Raw genomic sequence first — 21,853 nt, forward strand, 5'->3', positions numbered from 1 at the left:
AGAGGTCACCATACAAAAAAAGACTATGTAAAACACCTGCACTGGTTGTAACCCCAGTCTAACTGTGTAACTTAACACTGCCTGCTTCTAAGTGTGATCTTTTGCTTAAATTATTCAAACAGTTGTCTCTGACAACATGCGAGCCCCATCTTAGTCAAATGCAACAGGCAACAAAAACAGACAGCTTAATTATAATAAACTGGTGTATGCAAAAACACAAAAGAAACAGGTATATGGCAGAACACTGCTTTAACACTAGAATTACCAGAGTCTACGAAAAAACTCGTAGATCCGGCCCACCTTAAAACCGTTCTCACCTCTCTTTTGTCTTCTAAATGTGCCGATTAAGAGGAGCAGCGAACAGCCGGCTATTCCATCCCCCACCATCGCAGAACGTTCACTAAGTTTTCCCAGCTCATGCCTTGTTTGATTACCTGGGAGTGACTGAACTGCTGGAGTTTTAGAATAGAAATAATAGATCGCCATTTGGAATACATGCATTTCATGTGTGTTCCGTTTCTACAGTTAATCTGTGTAAACACATTGCTAAAACAGAAACTTTTTCATATTTTAGTAATAAATGTTACAAAATGTAGGCATAAACTATAGAATGTGTAAAGCCCGAGTTCCTAAGATCAAATAAACACTTCCACAAAAGCTTCCCACACCATATAACAGCTTCCGTGGCGTAGCGCACTAAGATTTGCCTCTCAGACGGAGTAGCTTTTCTCTGCCTCACAAACATGAGTTCAATTCCCCGCTGGGGATAAAGTGTTACTTCTTTTTTTTCTTTTTAACCTCAAACGGACATAAAATTTGTAAATTGGTATGCACTGTCAGTTAATGAGATTGTTATATTTTCATGTGGGATGCTCCTTTTAAAATATATTTTTAACAATTGAGACTGCAATTAACACGATACTGTCCTTATAACTTATTTTTTTCAAGATCCATAACACACAGACAGACAGAGCACTGCGTAATACAGAGACAGACAGGCAGAGATATACAAACAAACAGGGAAGGCACGTGTACTGAAAGAAAAAAAAATCAACATGCGCGTTGTTTCTGCAGCACTGAATAAGCTCACCCGCTCTAACATCACCCCTCCCCCGATCTGGCTCTCTAAGTAACAGCGCAAGTACAGACGCAAAACAAGTGTAATCAAGAGTCCTGGTTCGATCCCCACTCACTCCTATATTTGCCGTTTTCAGTAGTAAGCTGCTCTTTTTGTTAATATTATACAGTACACACATGCACTTGATTTGTGTCTGTACTTGCGCTGTTACTTAGAGAGTCAGATCGAGGGTGAGGGGTGATGTTAGAGCGGGTGAGCTTATTCAGTGCTGCAGAAACAACGCACATGTTGATTTTTTTTTTTCTTTCAGTACATGTGCCTTCCCTGTTTATTTGTATATCTCTGCCTGTCTGTCTCTGTATTACGCAGTGCTCTGTCTGTCTGTGTGTTATGGATCTTGAAAAAATAAGTTATAAGGACGGTTTGCTGACTTGGAGCACCACTGCCTTACTGTGCCACAGAGACACGAGTTCGATTCCCAGCTTTGAAGAAAGTGTTTTTTTTTCCTCAAACGGACATTGAATTTATAAATTGGTATGCACTGTAAATCGTTAACTTTAAAATGTCAATCGTGGTTATTTCTGTTGATTAATTCATGCTTTTTTACTTAAGAGTCAGAACAGGAGCTTTTTCAGCTTATTCAGCTTCTGATCTGACTCAAACAGCGCCAGTATAACTTCACACCCAACCTGACGCTGTTCGTTTTCAAATAATATTGCATTACTTCGACGATGTTTTCTGATTGGTACTATTCGCGTCATAAAATGATTTCTTCAAAACGTCACATATATTTGTCTCTTTCTTTTTTTAAAATGTGCATTGTAGCACTCAGCAACTGGCCACCTGCATGTTCTTGCGCACACTAAATCAGACAGCGCTATATGCAATCATCAGATTCAAATGTTAACAGTTATATAGCACAGAATGGAAATCAGCAGTTCTTAGCATTCCACCTACTGTAACTTGCTTTCTTTTTTCTTCGGTTATAGTCTTGAATAAAAGTGCACTTGTTTTGTTATACTTTTACATCAACATATGTTCCTGTGTTTGAGCTACATGGGCATGCTCAAAAAATACACGTATAATGCCACGAAAAGTGCATGCAGACACTTCAGTTCGCAAGCATTGGTACGACAATGCAGTCACAAGTACACTGCAGAGCTTTAGTGCGTCTTTATGTGAAAACAGCATCAGATGGGGAGTGTCTGATGATTGCATATAGCGCTGAAGTTACTGCTCTTTACTATGCTTTCCTCTGCATGTCCTGGAGTACAAAAGCAGCAGCATACAGCAACACGTGGGAACTGGCAATACTGGGGGAAAAAAACACGCGGTCGTATGTATCGTGATACACTGCAGAACTATAGCGCGTCTTTATGTAAAAACAGCAGTGTCAGGTGGGGGGCGGTAGGGATGGATCCTGAACGTGACTGAGACAATGAAAAGTGAATTTAAAAAAAATAAAGCTAACCTTTACAAATATCATAAATTACACCGGCTGTTACAGACTGAAATCAAATGTATCATTTTATTCTAAAATAGTGAAAATAAGAACACTTCTCAAATGGGAGTTGTGCAGGATCAAACTCATGACCTTCTGATTCCAAGTCAGCGACTGATACTGTTACGCCACGGAAGCAGTGATAGTTAAGTCATGTCAATGTCTCACACTAAGGCGGGTTTTTTTGGCGGTGGCTTTTTTTTGTACCTTTTGTGAAAGTGTTTCTTTGATATTTGGACTTCAGGCGTCATACATTATATAGTTTATGCCTACATTTTGTCATTTGCTACTAGAATATTGTAAACTGTTTCTGTTTTAGCAATGTGTTTACACAGATTACTGTAGAAATGCAACACATATGAAATGCGTGTGTTCCAAATAACAATCTTATTATTTCTACTCTAAAACTCCACTTCACTCCCAGATAATCAATCAAGGCATTAGCTGGGAAAAGCTTGTTTACGTTCTAAGTCGTTGGGGGGATGGAATAGCCGGCTGCTGGCAGCTTGTCTTTATCAGTACATTTAGATGACAAAAGACGCTGGCGGAGAGGTGAGAAAGGTTTTAAGAAGCGATTTAAGGTGGGCCGGATCTACGAGTTTTTTCGTAGGCTCTGGTAATTCTAGTGTTAAGAGAGACACAGCCAAAAGAAATTAAGAATTGCATTACAGAATTGGCTCTGCTAGTTTCAGCAGTATTTCATTTCAACTATGAAACTTCGCAATATAAAACACAATAAAGTAGTTTGAAATTTCAAGATGTTTTACCACAAGTTTTTCCAATACAAAAAAAAGGCATTTTTGAACTTGCAGGTAAACTAACATTCTTTTCTGACAAAATGCTATCAGGAGTTATTTTTAAATATTTCAAGCACATTCGGTATACATTTACACAATTCCTGTTGTATTTATTGGTCAAAAATTATTAAACATTTTTTCACATTAAAAGTAACCAAAGTACTCACCAAGATTTAATGAAAAGAAGTGAGCATAAATTAGAATGACAAAAATCAGAGTAATGAAATCTAAAAAGATGCAAGTTTACTTGTCTGTATAGACTCAAACCATGTGAAACTACAACAACTTCACCAGATTAAGCGATGAAAACATAAACAGCCCTTCAGTTTATTTAAAAACAGCAGCAAACCTAAAAAAAAAATAAATTACTAAGTATCTGATATAATGGATGGATGCTTATTCTCCAGATATTTTGATTTAGTGGTAGGTCACTGTCCACGTGAAATTAGTATACCATATACTCTTCACCAGGGGTGTATACTAAATGCTTTGGTTTTCGTCCCCATGTAGCCTAAGGATCTTCAATAAAATTAATATATATAAAAAAAATTAATTTTATTGAAATCACACAACATTCTATACAAATAGATACATCCATCCATCCATCCATTGTCTCCCGCTTATCCGAGGTCGGGTCGCGGGGGCAGCAGCTTGAGCAGAGATGCCCAGACTTCCCTCTCCCCGGCCACTTCTTCTAGCTCTTCCGGGAGAATCCCAAGGCGTTCCCAGGCCAGTCGAGAGACATAGTCCCTCCAGCGTGTCCTGGGTCTTCCCCGGGGCCTCCTCCCGGTTGGACGTGCCCGGAACACCTCACCAGGGAGGTGTCCAGGAGGCATCCTGATCAGATGCCCGAGCCACCTCATCTGACTCCTCTCGATGCGGAGGAGCAGCGGCTCTACTCTGAGTCCCCTCCCGGATGACTGAGCTTCTCACCCTATCTTTAAGGGAAAGCCCAGACACCCTGCAGAGGAAACTTATTTCAGCCGCTTGTATTCGCGATCTCGTTCTTTCGGTCACTACCCATAGCTCATGACCATAGGTGAGGGTAGGAACATAGATCGACTGGTAAATTGAGAGCTTCGCCTTGCGGCTCAGCTCCTTTTTCACCACGACAGACCGATGCAACGCCCGCATTACTGCGGATGCCGCACCGATCCGCCTGTCGATCTCACGCTCCATTCTTCCCTCACTCGTGAACAAGACCCCGAGATACTTGAACTCCTCCACTTGGGGCAGGATCTCGCTACCAACCCTGAGAGGGCACTCCACCCTTTTCCGGCTGAGGACCATGGTCTCGGATTTGGAGGTGCTGATTCTCATCCCAGCCGCTTCACACTCGGCTGCGAACCGATCCAGAGAGAGCTGAAGATCACGGCCTGATGAAGCAAACAGGACAACATCATCTGCAAAAAGCAGTGACTCAATCCTGAGCCCACCAAACCGGACCCCCTCAACACCCTGGCTGCGCCTAGAAATTCTGTCCATAAAAGTTATGAACAGAATCGGTGACAAAGGGCAGCCCTGGCGGAGTCCAACTCTCACTGGAAACGGGTTCGACTTACTGCCGGCAATGCGGACCAAGCTCTGGCACCGATCGTACAGGGACTGAACAGCCCTGATAAGGGGGGCCGGTACCCCATACTCTCGGAGTACCCCCCACAGGATTCCCCGAGGGACACGGTCGAATGCCTTTTCTAAGTCCACAAAACACATGTAGACTGGTTGGGCAAACTCCCATGCACCCTCCAGGACCCTGCTAAGGGTATAGAGCTGGTCCACTGTTCCGCGACCAGGACGAAAACCACACTGTTCCTCCTGAATCCGAGGCTCGACTATCCGACGGACCCTCCTCTCCAGGACCCCTGAATAGACTTTTCCAGGGAGGCTGAGGAGTGTGATCCCTCTGTAGTTGGAACACACCCTCCGATCCCCCTTCTTAAAGAGGGGGACCACCACCCCGGTCTGCCAATCCAGAGGCACTGTCCCTGATGTCCATGCGATGTTGCAGAGGCGTGTCAGCCAAGACAGTCCTACAACATCCAGAGTCTTGAGGAACTCCGGGCGTATCTCATCCACCCCCGGGGCCCTGCCACCAAGGAGTTTTTTGACCACCTCGGTGACCTCAGTCCCAGAGATGGGGGAGCCCACCTCTGAGTCCCCAGGCTCTGCTTCCTCATTGGAAGGCATGTTAATGGGATTGAGGAGGTCTTCGAAGTATTCCCCCCACCGATCCCACAACGTCCCGAGTCGAGGTCAGCAGCGCACCATCCCCACCATATACAGTGTTGACACTGCACTGCTTCCCCTTCCTGAGACGCCGGATGGTGGACCAGAATCTCCTCGAAGCCGTCCGAAAGTCATTCTCCATGGCCTCCCCAAACTCCTCCCACGCCCGAGTTTTTGCCTCAGCAACCACCAAAGCCGCATTCCGCTTGGCCTGCCGGTACCTATCAGCTGCCTCCGGGGTCCCACAGGAGAAAAGGGTCCCGTAGGACTCCTTCTTCAGCTTGACGGCATCCTTCACCGCCGGTGTCCACCAGCGGGTTCGGGGATTGCCGCCACGACAGGCACCTGACCACCTTACGGCCACAGCTCCGGTCAGCTGCCTCAACAATAGAGGCACGGAACATGGCCCATTCGGACTCAATGTCCCCCACCTCCCTCGGGATGTGGTCGAAGTTCTGCCGGAGGTGGGAGTTGAAGCTACTTCTGACAGGGGGCTCTGCCAGACGTTCCCAGCAGACCCTCACAACACGTTTGGGCCTACCACGCCTGACCGGCATCCTCCCCCACCATCGAAGCCAACTCACCACCAGGTGGTGATCAGTTGACAGCTCCGCCCCTCTCTTCACCCGAGTGTCCAAGACATGTGGCCGCAAGTCCGACGACACGACCACAAAGTCGATCATCGAACTGAGGTCTAGGGTGTCCTGGTGCCAAGTGCACATATGAACACCTCTATGTTTGAACATGGTGTTCGTTATGGACAATCCGTGACGAGCACAGAAGTCCAATAACAAAACACCGCTCGGGTTCAGATCAGGGGGGCCATTCCTCCCAATCACGCCCTTCCAGGTCTCACTGTCATTGCCCACGTGAGCATTGAAGTCTCCCAGCAGAACGAGGGAGTCCCCAGAAGGTATGCCCTCTAGCACCCCCTCCAGGGACTCCAAATAGGGTGGGTACTCCGAACTGCTGTTCGGTGCATACGCACAAACAACAGTTAGGACCCGTCCCCCCACCCGAAGGCGAAGGGAGGCTACCCTCTCGTCCACCGGGGTAAACCCCAATGTACAGGCTCCAAGTTGGGGGGCAATAAGTATACCCACACCTGCTCGGCACCTCTCACCGGGGGCAACTCCAGAGTGGTAGAGAGTCCAGCCCCTCTCAAGGAGATTGGTTCCAGAGTCCAAGCTGTGCGTCGAGGTGAGTCCGACTATATCTAGCCGGAACCTCTCAACTTCGCGCACTAGCTCAGGCTCCTTCCCCTTCAGAGAGGTGACATTCCACGTCCCAAGAGCCAGTTTCTGTAGCCGAGGATCGGACCGCCAAGGTCCCCGCCTTCGGCCACCACCCAACTCACACTGCACCCGACCTCCTTGGCCCCTCCCATAGGTGGTGAGCCCATGGGAAGGGGGACCCACGTTGCCTCTTCGGGCTGTGCCCGGCCGAGCCCCATGGGTGCAGGCCCGGCCACCAGGCGCTCGCCATCGAGCCCCACCTCCAGGCCTGGCTCCAGAGTGGGGCCCCGGTGACCCGCGTCCGGGCAAGGGAAAACGCCGTCCAAAATTGTTTTTCTTCATAGGAGGTTTGTTTAACCGCTCTTTGTCTCATCCCTTCACCTAGGACCAGTTTGCCTTGGGTGGCCCTACCAGGGGCATAAAGCCCCGGACAACAGAGCTCCTAGGATCATTGGGACACGCAAACAACTCCACCACGATAAGGTGACGGTTAAAGGAGGGGCAAATAGATACATTTTTACAAAAAACAGGATCAAAAACAAATCAACCCCGACCCCAAGGATATTTAATTTTAAGACCACAAAATTGAGTTTTGCTGCCTACTATAATTAAAAGTACAAAGTAAAGCACATAAACTAACATTAATGCCTCGGTTGTTTAAAAAATAATAATAATTGTACAACTGCCTGCTTTTAGAGCACATTGGAAAGGCATTTACTACTTAAAAACAACAAATGGTTGTTGTACAGCAGTTATCACCAATCTTCTCAAGCCCAACATCCCTGACCTCGGCCTTGGTGAAAGGCAAGATCTACTTATGAAGCGCTGAGAGAAAGACAGCCCAGATTGTGCTTCCAACTTAAAGCTTTTATTTAAGCAAACTGAATTTGAGTTGCATGAAAATGCTTTGGTCCAACTTTCAAACAGATCCAGCTAAGATAACACTGTAACTAACATATCAAACAGATAATAGCTCTCTTGCTTTAAGAATTTTACATCACACCTTTAATTTTGTTTCATTAACTCCAGCACAAAAACTGGCCTATTTTCCAATAGTATGAGGAAATTAACACCATTGTTAACTGTTTTGCTTATCTACTGAATGAAAGTTGAAAAGCCCCAATATTACATTTCAATAGTTTTTTTTAAAAAGTAGAACTGTAAATCTTTGTAACAGCCTAATTTTGTGCCAACAACATTCTCATTCAGTGAAATTAAAGTCAAGTGTATTTCACTAATACTCCAGAAGGCAAAACTGTTTCAATCATGCTACTTAGTGTGATGGCTGGCTGTACTCTAATGCAAGAGCTTTGTAGTTTGGCCCATAGCTACAAACAGCAAATCTGAGGCAGTTGGTTGGTGAGGGGTCTGTCAGTAAGGCAGCCACTTCAGGGTAATGCAGCTATATAGTCTACTCCCGTTTTAAAATAACTTCCTCACAAAATTTTGCAAAGTTCTAAAATTAATCAAAATATTTTAACAATCCCCCATCATTTACAATGCATTGTTCTTGTAGAAAATCCATGTGATATGATTTTATCACTAATCTGTGAACAATTTGGCCATATTTTCACCCCTTCTTCTTAGGTAAACACCTGCTCAACACAGGTAACTGGATGCATACACTGAATGTCACTTTGAACAATGAGGGAAAGTCAATTTAGTTACAAGCCCATAACAGCAGACTAGTAGTTACCCCTAAACTCAAACACTGAAACTTAACAGCTTTAAGTTTTATGTTATACAGTAATCCCTCCTCCATCGCGGGGGTTGCGTTCCAGAGCCACCCGCGAAATAAGAAAATCCGCGAAGTAGAAACCATATGTTTATATGGTTATTTTTATATTGTCATGCTTGGGTCACAGATTTGCGCAGAAACACAGGAGGTTGTAGAGAGACAGGAACGTTATTCAAACACTGCAAACAAACATTTGTCTCTTTTTCAAAAGTTTAAACTGTGCTCCATGACAAGACAGAGATGACAGTTCTGTCTCACAATTAAAAGAATGCAAACATATCTACCTCTTCAAAGGAGTGCGTGTCAGGAGCAGTGACTGTCACAGAGATAGCCCTATTGATTTGTTTGCATTTCTCTCTGTTTGGCTTTTAAGTATACGAAGCACCGTGGCACAAAGCTGTTGAAGGCGGCAGCTCACACCCCCTCCGTCAGGAGCAGATAGAGAGAGAGAGAGAGAGAGACAGAGAGAGACAGAGTTTGCTTTTCAAGCACAAATCAATACGTGCCCTTCGAGCTTTTAAGTATGCGAAGCACTGTGCAGCATGTCGTTTCAGAAAGCAGCTGCACAAAGGATAGCAACTTGAAGATAATCTTTCAGCATTTTTAGACGAGCGTCTGTATCGTCTAGGTGTGCGAACAGCCCACATGCTCACACCCCCTAGGTCAGGATCACAGAAAGTCAGCGCAAGAGAGAGAGAGAGAGAGAAAGTAAGTTGGGTAGCTTCTCAGCCATCTGCCAATAGTGTCCCTTGTATGAAATCAACTGGGCAAACCAACTGAGGAAGCATGTACCAGAAATTAAAAGACCCATTGTCCGCAGAAACCCGCGAAGCAGCGAAAAATCCGCGATATATATTTAAATATGCTTACATATAAAATCCGCGATGGAGTGAAGCCGCGAAAGGCGAAGCGCGATATAGCGAGGGATTACTGTAATACTAACAGTCTTCTCTTGGGTCCTGTTCTTCATTTAAAATACTAGATCACATTTAGGTCTGTTCAACCCATCCTGCTTGTTCCACATCCATCTCTAGTAATCAAAAGTTATGAAAATATCTAGTTATAAAAGTTAAAACATGTTAAAAAATATAATGCCCTTCCAAGCATCTGGATGAGAGCAAGCAAAAATGTAGTGACATGCCAGCTGCAGATTTTACTGTAACTTTTGGCAGTATTAAGCTTGTGTAATGTTTGTTCTTAGTAGGCAATACTTTCACATCTCCCATAAAACAAATGGAGGTTGCCCTGTTACAATGAAACAGCACGAGGGTCAGGTGTGTGGGCTCTCAACACTGGCATTCAACCAATGATTTAGAGAGATAAAGTAATCTCAAACTCTGATATCACTTACAGTAGTTTAGGCATCTGAACATCTCAGCTATCTAAGCACTGAATAATACATGTTGTTCACAAATCGGGTAGCATACAGCAATTTCTAAGTCCATTTGGAAAAATCTGTTAGCTTGAAAAGAGGCCAATGACATTGACCATAATAGCAGCCTTGCATAGTGCTTAAAAAAAAAACACTGATTATACAACAAGCAATGTTCCATCACTTAAAATACTTTCTGAAGCATGTTTTGTGTGGCTTGGTGGCAGAACAGATCTTCATTTAAATCACCTGTTCTCAAACAAGGGGAAAAACAGTGAACTTTAGAGTCGCCCTCACACCTCAAGTGGAAAGTGGGAGACTCAAATCTGCACGGGAAAGCATGGATCAGGGTTACAGAGAAGTTGGGTAAATTGGGGTGAGCTGAACCACAGAGTTCACGTACAGACGAGTACACAGGTTGAAGTGGTACATCAGTCTGAACAATTGCATTAACAATTACTAGATCTGTGGCCAAATCTTTACTAAACATAACTGTCTTTATGCATTTTAAAATGGCAAATAAAGTTAAGATGATGCTGCTGCATTAGTGATTTTTGACTTGCATATCTTGTAGATAGCCATTACATGTTTTGCAGTGTAGCTGGCAGTAAATAGTGAATAGCCAAAATTGATACTCCTTGGTGCTGATCCCTCCTTTGCTTTTTACCCTCCAACACATTGAGTAGTCCAAATAACTTTTGCAAGCATGGAGTGTGAAAGGTATATCGATGGATTGTTAATTCAAAGAATACACTTTTTAAAAATAGTAACTATGGTGATATAACAATAAGACTTTGTAAATCTTAAGTCCAAGTCCTCAATAAGCAAGTCTAAGTCTTTTTTTTTTTTTTTTAATTTTGTTATGCAGGTCACTAAAATTAAGACTCACATCTGACTTGACTCAAGTCATGTGACTGGAGTCATCCATCTCTATCACAAACAGTTATAAGGGCAGATTACAGAATAAAATATGTCTATAAAGTCATTCCTTATGAACAATATATATATATCAGTAATATTTCTATTCTACTTGTCTATCTAAACATGCACTAAATTATAGGAACACTACCTAAAATATTTGTAATTTTGGAGGAACATTTCAAAGAGCATTTTTGTGTGGAGTATTCCTTTAACAATTTGTTTCACACATCATTATAAAATAAAAATCACAAAGTAAAACATTATGAATATCTACTTGTGCTTCTTCTTGCCTATTTGTTGATCTATCTAAATGTGCAGTAAATGAATATTTAACCCAAAATGTTTTTTTAATGTTGGTGAAAGTAACATTACAATTCTTTGGATAGAGAATTTATTAACACTAACATAAACGATTATAAAACTCAACACACAAAAAAGTAAGTAAATTATGCCATTAAGTTAATTCCTTATGAATATCTAATTGAGATTCTTTTTACCGATTTATGTTATTTAGTGTTCCATCTAAACAATTCAATAAATGATTTTTACAATCCAAAGCTATACGAAATGCACTTCATTCGTAGTATGGAATGTTAAAAATATCACATCATCATGAAGGGATTTCATTAGGCTTTCTTGTATGCATGTGTGCTGGAAAGCATGCATCCAAGCTTCACCCGAAATGACTGATAATAAATAAAGAGGTCTTACTTGATCTTGTGCCAGCTGAAGCCTGCGAGATGCCTTCAGATGATCTACGTCTCTTGGCCACGTGCCCTGGGGTATTTTGAAATCTGTCTGGACTACACTGACATGATCGTAACCTTTTGCGCCCGCTAATCTGACCGCCGTTAGAAACCTGTTTACCACAAGTCGCCTTCTCCTTCCTGCTCTTCGGTGTCACTCTGCTAACCTTGCCGCTCTTCTTTACCGAGTCCACAAGGTTCGCCTTGAGGTTCTGCCCCATTAAGGCAGTGAGAGCCTGAAGTCTGACGACGCCTAAATCTACCTGGGTCCGCTGTCTTGGGACTGGCAGCCTCTGACTCCTCCTCAAGGTACGTCTTGGCAGAATCCCTTCAACCCAATCAAAACTCTGCTCTTCTCTGGGTACCTTGATTTGCACTTGCAGGGCGTTCGCTAAGCTGCCAGGGGCCGGCTGGAGGCGACTCATCTGCTCAGACTTTCGCGGGCGACCCCTCCCACGCTTCGGAACCACCGGCTGAACGCTAATGATACCGGGCCGGGGTTTAGGTGTGTCCATTTCGCGTGGCCCACCTGTGCCTTCTATTAGCTTTGCTTGACTTCTAGTGAGTATCCCGTCAATCACGGGATGCCGCGTGAACGAGTCAGTACCTGTGCAGCCCTCGTCGCCAAGGCCGGGTCCTGGTTCCGCCACACTGTTAGTATCCACTGGTCGCTCCTCTGTCGAGGTGATAAGCGTGTCCCCTCCCGGGTCATCCCTCCTCTGCTCGTTCGAATGGGACTGTTTGGAAGACGAGGCGGTTTGGCCATCAGCGCAGTTATTATTACTATCGACACCACTTTGGTCCGGAGGGCACGTGCACCGGCCTAAGCGCTGCACTTCAAGTTTCTCTTTTTCAACAGCAGCCGGTGGAATGGCTGGTCCTGCTGTAGACTGTTCCTCCTGCGTTAATTTAAAGTTTCGTTTTCTTGGCTGCCTATCCGCAGTATTAATCAGTGGTGACCTGTTTAATTTGACTCTCCCTGTCGGCAATGGAAGCATTATGCCGAGACGCTGCAAAAAAAAATAAATAAATAAATGCCGGGATTTTCGAAATGCTGCGCGGCTGCAGCTTCTTTAGGCCTGCGACACTTTTGTAGAACCTTCGAGCGGACAAACTTGGCGTGTGGCCGAAGTGACTTTTGGACGCCAGCAAAAGGCGAACTTGAAGAGCACGGAGTAAAAATGGCTTCTGCGTTCGCACTCGTTTATCAATGGCGAAACGCCTTCTCTACGGTTCCTAAATTTCCGTCACGTACACGTATTTAGCAAACTTTAAAATATTTCAAAGGTAAATCGAATATACTAAGTTACTAAATTATAATTTTCACACGTAGATTAGTCGTAATTTGCAATAAAAAAATACGCCATCACCAAACGACACCTACTCGCTCGTAACACAAACGGGCGCGAATTGATGCATGTAACGTTACGACAGATTCTTTATTTATTTTTTTATGATCTGTGCTCCTTTACTCATTCCGTTTTTCTTTTCCATTCACTTCCTAATTCGTAAAAACCTTTCAATTTTGTTACTACATTATTTCCAAGCTTACGACTTTCTCCTCCTTTGTGACTTCTGTATGACTATCGGATACAGCTCACGTGTCAGACAGTCGGCGCGTGCGCATCACCTGTGTTGCGTCACCTTGACCGGTGGCCCGCCCTCCGGCAACTGCGACTGAACCTGCGAGATGCTTTACTGCCAACTCTAGCAACTGATTTATGTTTTTTATAGCATTAAACAATATACGTGGGTTTTATGTAAATCAAAGCGCAAATAAATGTTGTTTAGAATAAAAAAATGAAAATTAATTTCCTCACTTTTTAAAAATAATTACATTTACATTTATTTGCTTAGCAGACGCTTTTATCCAAAGTTGGATTGATTCCATCATTAAGATTATGGCTAATTTTACAGACGGACGCCCTTCCTGACACTAATCCTCTCTATTTACCTGCGACAAGTTGTGCTGGTCTGCCTTCCTTGGGCTAGATTGGTCTTTCGAGCTGGACTGTATTGTGTAGCACGTGAACAGAGGAAGTGGAGAGAATGTTGAATGGATGGAGAAGGGCTTTGGAAGATAGATTGAAAATAAATAGGAAGAAGACAGAATATATAAGAGTTAATGATGACCAGGACTCAGAACTCAACCTGCAGGGAGATCTATTGTTAAGAGTGGATAAATTTAACTATGCAGGATTAGTTGTAGTCCAAGATGAAACACTAGATGTTGAGATAACCCATAGAGTGCAGAGTGGATGGGACAATCAGGAGTATTCAGTGATCAATGAATTAAGCAGAAGGTTAAAGGTAAGACCGAGGTAAGACAAGCAATGATGTATGGGCTGTAAGGGCAGCTGAGGAGAAGGAGTGATGTGACAGAAATGAGAATGTTGTGAAAGATGTGTAGGCAGAATAAGAAATGAGACAATTGGAGGCACAACAAAAGTGGGAGCGAAATCTAGGAAAGTAGGCTGAAGTGGTATGGACAGACAATGAAGATGTTGGCAAAAGAGTGATGGGAATGGAAGTCCAGGGGAAGAGAAAGTGAGGGAGGCCAAAGCAGATGTGGTCTTATCGAGTAAAGAAAGACTTAAAGGAAGAGGGTTTGACTACGGAGGAGGAGGTGCAGGACCAAGCTGTTTGTAGAAGATTGATCAATCACATTGGCCTCACATAGTAGTGGGAAAGATAAATAGGATTAAGGAGATGCTTTTATCCAAAGTGTCTCACAAAAAATCAACTTAATCGAGTAACATCAGTCAAGGAACTGTTTTCAATAAGTGTAGCAGGACAGGAAACAAAAAATCATCACAAGTGAAGAGCTGTAAAGTTAGTATAACAAAAAAAATGATCAATTAAAAATATGACACACATCCTCAGAGTAACAACCATTCGTTAACAATCTGACGATATTCACAGAGCAGTAGGATTAAACTGCTTCTTATACTTAATAATAATTCTTTGCATTTATATAGCACTTTTCTCACTACTCAAAGCGCTCAGCAATTGCAGGTTAAGGGTCTTGCTCAAGGGCCCAACAGAGCAGAGTCCCTATTGGCATTTACGGGATTCGAACCGGCAACCTTCCGATTGCCAGTGCAGATCCCTAGCCTCAGAGCCACCACTCCTTATTAAGGGGAGTCAGCAATTTGGATGGAGCTGGGCAGCAAACAGAATCTGCCCAATTTTCCTCACCTCCCACCTCCCTCTATGCTGGAAAATATATTCATCAGTTTCAAGGACTTAGACAGCATCTCTGCAATATATAAAACCATTTTACAGTCCCTCCCTTTCAAAGATTCAAGATAGATAGATAGATAGATACTTTATTAATCCCAAGGGGAAATTCACTTACTCCAGCAGCACCTTACTGATACAAACAAACAATATTAAATTAAAGATTGATAATAATGCAGATAAAAACAGACAATAACTTTGTATAATGTTAAATGTTAACGTTTACCCCCCCGGGTGGAATTGAAGAGTCACATAGTTTGGGGGAGGAACGATCTCCTCAGTCTGTCAGTGGAGCAGGACAGTGACAGCAATCTGTCACTGAAGCTGCTCCTCTGTCTGGAGATGACACTGTTTAGTGGATGCAGTGGATTCTCCATAATTGGTAGGAGCCTGCTGAGCGCCCGTTGCTCTGCCACAGATGTCAAACTGTCTAGCTCCATGCCAACAATAGAGCCTGCCTTCCTCACCAGTTTGACCAGGCGTGAGGCGTCTTTCTCTTAATGCTGCCTCCCAGCACACCACTGCGTAGAAGAGGGCGCTCGCCACAACCGTCTGATAGAACATCTGCAGCATCTTATTGCAGATGTTGAAGGGACGCCAGCCTTCTAAGGTAGTATAACCGGCTCTGTCCTCTCTTACACAGAGCATCAGTATTGGCAGTCAGTCTAATTTATCATCCAGCTGCACTCCCAGGTATTTATAGGTCTGCACCCTCTGCACACAGTCACCTCTGATGATCACGGGGTCCATGAGGTGTCTGGGCATCCTAAAATCCACCACTAGCTCCTTGGTATTGCTGGTGTTCAGGTGTAGGTGGTTTGAGTCGCACCATTTAACAAAGTCATTGATTAGGTCCCTATACTCCTCCTTCTGCCCACTCCTGATGCAGCCCACAATAGCAGTGTCGTCAGCAAACTTTTGCATGTGGCAGGACTCCGAGTTGTGTTGGAAGTCCAATGTATATAGGCTGAACAGGACCGGAGAAAGTACAGTCCCTTGTGGCGCTCCTGTGTTGCTGACCACAATGTCAGACGTGCAGGTCCCAAGACGCATGTACTGAGGTCTGTCTTTAAGATAGTCCACGATCCATGCCACCAGGTATGAATCTACTCCCATCTCTGTCAGCTTGTCCCTAAGGAGCAGATGTTGGATTGTGTTGAAGGCGCTAGAGAAGTCTAGAAACATAATTCTTACAGCACCACTGCCTCTGTCCAAGTGAGAGAGGGATCGATGTAGCATATAGATGATGGCATCCTCCGCTCCCACCTTCTCCTGATATGCAAACTGCAGAGGGTCAAGAGCGTGTTGAACCTGTGGCCTCAGGTGGTGAAGCAGCAGCCTCTCCATGGTCTTCATCACATGTGATGTCAGAGCAACAGGCCGGAAGTCATTCAGCTCACTAGGACGTGATACCTTTGAGACTCTCCCCTGTTCCAGGCTCAGGTTGAAGATGCGCTGTAGAGCAGGGGTCCCCAACCCCCGGTCCGCGGCCCACTACCGGTCCGCAGCCGTCTGACAGCCGGGCTGCGAGAGAACTGCCAGCAACGGCGACTCACTCAGACTTTTCAGAACGCTTGGCGGGCGGGGCTTTGCAGCGGCGCAGAGAGAGGAGAGAGACCGAGGTGAGAGAGTATTACAACAAAGTATTTTTATGGTCCCAACAGTTTCCCCATATGACACGAGTCTATAGAAATCACGTTACTACGAAGTACATTCAACTGATGCTCTCATTACAACGAAGTGACCTTGAAATGCTTGAACGAATCATCCACAGAGCAGTTAGATCTGTGGTCGCAGCTCAGATGTGCACGTTTGCACAACGATCCCCAAACAGAAACATTGTAAAAAAATCTCTTTCTTCGAACTTTCCTCGTACTGTTTGTTTTTTTGCTGTTTTTGTTTTCTGTGGTTTTCATTGATTCCTTTTGCTTATTGCTTGTCAACATTTGAAAAACATCCATTGGAATTTAACTCATTGTCACCCTCCTATAGAAACGGCAGACATGAAAAAAAGATAGCAATGTTAATGGTTGTGATGTGCAATCTGTTGGATTGGCAAATGTAAAGCATATGTCTTTGTTATATGCAAAAAAAGAAGAAAAATCTCAGATTGCAAACTTATGCGAACTGCTTAATAACTTTAATAATAATAGAAATGTTATGTAAATTGTGTATAAAACTGCCCCCCCACCTAACCCCCGACCGGTCCGTGGAAAAATTTGCATCTCATAAAATGGTCCTTGCTGTCAAAAAGGTTGGGGACCACTGCTGCAGAGGACCCCCCAGCTCCGATGCACAGACCTTCAGCAGTCATGGCGATACTCCATCTGGACCCGCTGCTTTGCTGGCACAAAGTCTCCTCAGCTCGCTGCTCATTTGCGCTGTTGTAATTATGGGTGGGGATATCTCTCCTATGCTGGTATCAGCAGAAGGATGTGTGAAGGGTGCAGTACTCCGAGGTGAGAGTGAGAGTGGGTTAGGGTGGTCAAACCTGTTAAAGAAGTTGTTCATTTGGTTTGCTCTCTTCACGTCTCTCTCAATGGTGGTACCCCGCTTTGAACTGCAGCCAGTGATGATCTTCATCCCATCCCACACTTCCTTCATGCTGTTATTCTGCAACTTCTGCTCCAGCTTTCTCCTTTACTGCTCCTTCGCCGCCCTGAGCTGGACTCGGAGTTCCTTCTGCACGCGCTTGAGCTCATGCTGATCACCGTCTTTAAAAGCCCTTTTCTTCTGGTTCAAAAGGCCCTTGAAGTCACTTGTAATCCATTGCTTGTTGTTAGCATAGCATCGTACAGTTCTTACTGGAACTACAATGTCCATACAGAAGTTGATGTAGTCAGTAGTGCAGTCAACAACTTCCTCAATGTTCTCACTATGTGATCCCTGCAGGATATCCCAGTCTGTAGTTCCAAAGCATTCTCTCAGAGCATTCTCAGCCTCCGGGGTCCACTTCCTGAATGATCGTGTGGTTACAGGTAGGACCCTCACGTTTGGTTTGTAGTGAGGCTGAAGCAGAACCAGGTTATGATCCGCTTTCCCAAGCACAGGCAGCGGGGTGGCGCTGTATGCGTCTTTAACGTTTGCATACAGTAAATCAATAGTCTTATTTCCCCGGGTGTTACAGTCCACATACTGGGAGAAGGCAGGACAATGGGAAAAAGATATCTCCCTCAACATATCAGAAAAGGAGTGGAAGGTAGCAATGCAGAGAATTCACTCGAGCTCAATATGTGCAAAGCATACAATTATTCAACTAAAAATGATATATCGAGGACATCTGTCTCACTTAAAATTGTCCAAAATGTTTCCAGGGCAAGATCCAACCTGCGAACGCTGCAATCAAGTTCCAGCCTCACTGGGTCACATGTTTTGGGCCTGCACCAAATTAACATCATTTTGGACCAAAATTTTTAAATGCCTTTCAGACAGCTTTGGTGTCCCAATCCCTCTTAATCCACTAACAGCTGTGTTTGGTGGGATCACAGAGGAGCTTAAAGTGGAGAAGGACAAACAAACTGTAATGGCCTTTACTACACTATTGGCACGTAGACTTGTCTTGCTCAACTGGAAGAATCCTAACTCTCCCCTTTTAAGTCAGTGGGCAACTGATGTTATATATTATTTGAAATTGGGGAAAAAATAAAATTCTCACTTAGAGGATCTGTGCAGAAATGTTTCAAAACCTGGCAGGATCTAATCAATAACATTTTAGAATAAGCTTTTAAAGCGCCAAGGAAGCAGATTCTCTCCCTATTCTCTTTTTGTTTTCTTTTTCTTCTCCATTTATCTATATTCACTTATTAATTGATCTATTTACTTATTTTTACTAGGTTTAAGTTTTATTCTCCTGCTCATGCACTTTTTCTCAGGGGTGGGAGTTGATTTGTTTTCAATCCTATTCTTGTAAAATTGATCTATTTGTATGGAATGTTGTGTGATTTCAATAAAATTATTTAGAAAGAAAAAAAAAGAGGATTTTGAAATCTGCCCTGAACTTAACTGGCAGCCAGTGTAAGGATTTAAGAACTGGAGTTATGTGTTCGTATTTTCTTGTTCTTATAATAATTCTTGCAGCAGCATTTTGGATTAACTGGAGGCTGTATAGAGAACAGTTTTAACATCCAGTGGACACCGCATTGCAGTAGTCAATCCTACTAGAAATAAATGGGGTGTTATATATAAGGAGGGTACTTTTATATAATTATATTGTACTAGCTATGTGAGCCCGTGCTGTAAAAAGCCAGAGCTCCTAGAAACTATTGAAATCGTCAGAAGAAAAATTGAAATGCAGATGTCTGTGATTTCGTTTTGCCGATCTGTTCACCCCCTTCTCTATCAGCAACTAAGTGAGTTTCTCTCTCCTCGGAGATTTCATTTTGCCAGTGTGCTCGCCTTGCTTCTGTATTAGCGGCTAAGCAAGTTTGTCTTTCATTGGCTGTTTCACTTTGGCGACAGAGTCGCTTTCATTCAGCTTCATGCTGTAGCCTCGCACTTCTTTCTTCTTCTGGCTTGTTAACTTGGGGTCGCCTTGCCGGCTCTTTGAGCTTCATGCCAGACAGACAGACACACTTCCACATGTAGACGTTTGTAGTGTATATAAGATGTCTATGTTATGTAAGAGGGTGGGGAGCATGTGCTGATTACAGCGCGTTGCCACACCCACCATACGGCAGACCCCCTGGATTGACATCCGAGTGCAGACGTGCAACGGGTGATGCCTCAGCACCACACTGAACAGTGGCTTCAGTGCCAACCCTCAAGTTTTCCCTGCAAGTTAACAGATTAATGTCATACCCAGGACGGAGCAATTGCAGGTTAAGGGCCCTGCTCAGAGACACAACGGAGTGGAGTCACCTCTAGCGTTAATGGGAGGCTAGATCCCTAGCCTCAGAGCCACCACTTTGCCCATATTATGTAAGCTCTATGAATTTATTTGTTCCTACTTATTCATTATTACCTACTTTATTTTGATTTGGTTTTCTTGTAACTGTCTCTCTGGCATCTTATAAAGCACTTTGAGCTACAGTCTTTGTATGAAAATGTTCTATGGAAATAATTTTGTTGTCGTCCCAAAACCACTCCTTCGTTGTCTTGGCTGATGTGGTGCTGAAATGTGAACTGTCACCCAAGTCGGAGGTTGTGTGCACTCTTTTTGTAGTCATCTTCCCTCTATTCTGACCAGTCTCCCTGTTCCCCCCCCCCCCCCCCCCCCCCCCCCCAAAGCATGATGCTGCCACCACAATGCTTTACTGTAGGGTTAGTAATAGGAAGGCGATGAGCAGATCTGCCCAAAGATTTCAACTATTGTGTCATAAGACCACAGGATCTAAGTCCTCATGCTGAGTCCTTTAAATGCTGTTTGGCCTGATTGACAGAGTGCTGCTTCCAAAAGGTCCTGCCATCTCACCAGAAGACTTTAGAAGCTCTGTTATAGTGACTACTAGGACCTTGGTTAACTCTCATTTCAAGACCCTTCTTGCCCAGTTACTCAGTTTTGCAAGACAGCCAACTCTCCATAACAAGAAGTGCATAGCAAGAACTGACTCAGGTTAGGGCTTCAATCCATTGCAGGGCAGACTTATGTAGCTAATGTAAAATCACCAATTTATCTAACATCAGTCATACCTTACACATCACAATTTATTTGAGAAATTCCAGTCTGGTTTCTGCACTGGTCATAGTACAGAAACAGCACTAACACGGGTTGTAAATGACATTCTGATATCCACTGATGAAGGAAACTCCACTGTAATTGTGTTGTTAGACTTAAACGCAGTGTTTGACATCATTGACCATTCTATTTTACTGCACAGGCTAGAAAATGGCGTTGGGCTTACAGGCACTGTGCTCGCTTGGTTTACTTCTTATTTATCAAATCAATTCCAGTATGTCCAGTATGTAATCGTGTTTCTTCCATCTTAAAAATGTTAGGAAGTTAAGGAGTTTTCTAAATAAGCAGGATTCTGAGAACTTAAATTATGCATTTATTTCTAGTAGGATTGACTACTGCAATTTGGTGTTCACTGGATGTTGAGATTGTTCTTTATATAGCTCCCAGTTAATCCAAAATGCTGCTGCAAGAATTATTACAAGAAAACACAAACACATCACTCCAGTTCTTAAATCTGTACACTGGTTCCCGGTTAAGTTTAGGGCATATTTCAAAATCATCCTTTTAACTTATAAAGCCTTAAATGGCCAAGGTCCGGCTTACTTATCTGAACTTATCATGATTTACAAACCAGAATGTACATTAAGATCTCTAGATGACTCCAAGGATTAATAAAATAACAGTGGGAGGTCAAGCTTTTAGTTCCAGGGGCCCCTAAACTGTGGAATGGTGTGCCTGCTACTATCAGAAATGCCCCTTCAGCCTCAGCTTTGAAATCCTCACAAGTTCAGTTTAGTACACCCTGACGAGAGCTGCTGATTCACTGTACAGACTGCATCTCTGTTGTTAGTCATTAGTACTGCGGAATGAGCCCCGGACACAGACAGGCAGACATGTTGAAAAGCACCACCAGACATTTATTTACAACATTTACAATTAAAGTGCCACACAACCCACAGACTCCCCCAAAGTCCAGGCCTCTCTCACTCTGCCTCACTTTCTTCAGGCCACCTCCTTGCCACCTCTCCTCAAGACCTTGTCTTGATCCTGTCCCGACTCCAGCCATCAAATGGAGGGAGGCGGCCCCTTTTATATTCCCCCGGATGTGCTCCAGGTGCCTCCTGACAATTTTCCGCCGGCACTTCCGATACATTCCGGGTGTCTCCGATCCTCTTCCCCCCAGCACTTCTGGGTGTGACGGAAGTGCTGAGGTCCAGGGCTCTGTAGGCATCGGGGCACCCCCTGGCAGTGACCACGGACCCCTACAGGGCTGAGCTTCAAAGCTCTCTACCCGTGGTCCCTAAAGCAACCAGGGCGGTTGCCCCCTCGTGGTCTGGAGGAGGCGTTAAGCCCTCCTCCGGTCCTCCTGGGTGTCCCAGCTGGGT

General features: G+C 44.0%; 1 protein-coding gene across 4 annotated transcripts in view; it reads right to left on the reverse strand.

The window, feature by feature from the left end:
- Window positions 1-13,265, reverse strand: part of topaz1 (testis and ovary specific TOPAZ 1) — a 124,451-nt gene extending 111,186 nt beyond the window's left edge. For 2 of the 4 annotated variants that reach the window (XM_028817934.2, XM_028817935.2), the window contains exon 1: window positions 11,580-13,265. In XM_028817934.2, the coding sequence (XP_028673767.2) occupies window positions 11,580-12,612 (1,033 nt within the window). In that variant the 5' untranslated portion in view covers window positions 12,613-13,265. The remainder of the gene's footprint in view (window positions 1-11,579) is intronic. The other 2 variants (XM_051935620.1, XM_028817937.2) reach the window with 2 other exon arrangements.
- Between the last annotated feature and the right edge of the window lie 8,588 nt (window positions 13,266-21,853).

Source organism: Erpetoichthys calabaricus, chromosome 13 (genome assembly GCF_900747795.2).
Source record: "Erpetoichthys calabaricus chromosome 13, fErpCal1.3, whole genome shotgun sequence".
Taxonomy (NCBI): domain Eukaryota; kingdom Metazoa; phylum Chordata; class Cladistia; order Polypteriformes; family Polypteridae; genus Erpetoichthys; species Erpetoichthys calabaricus.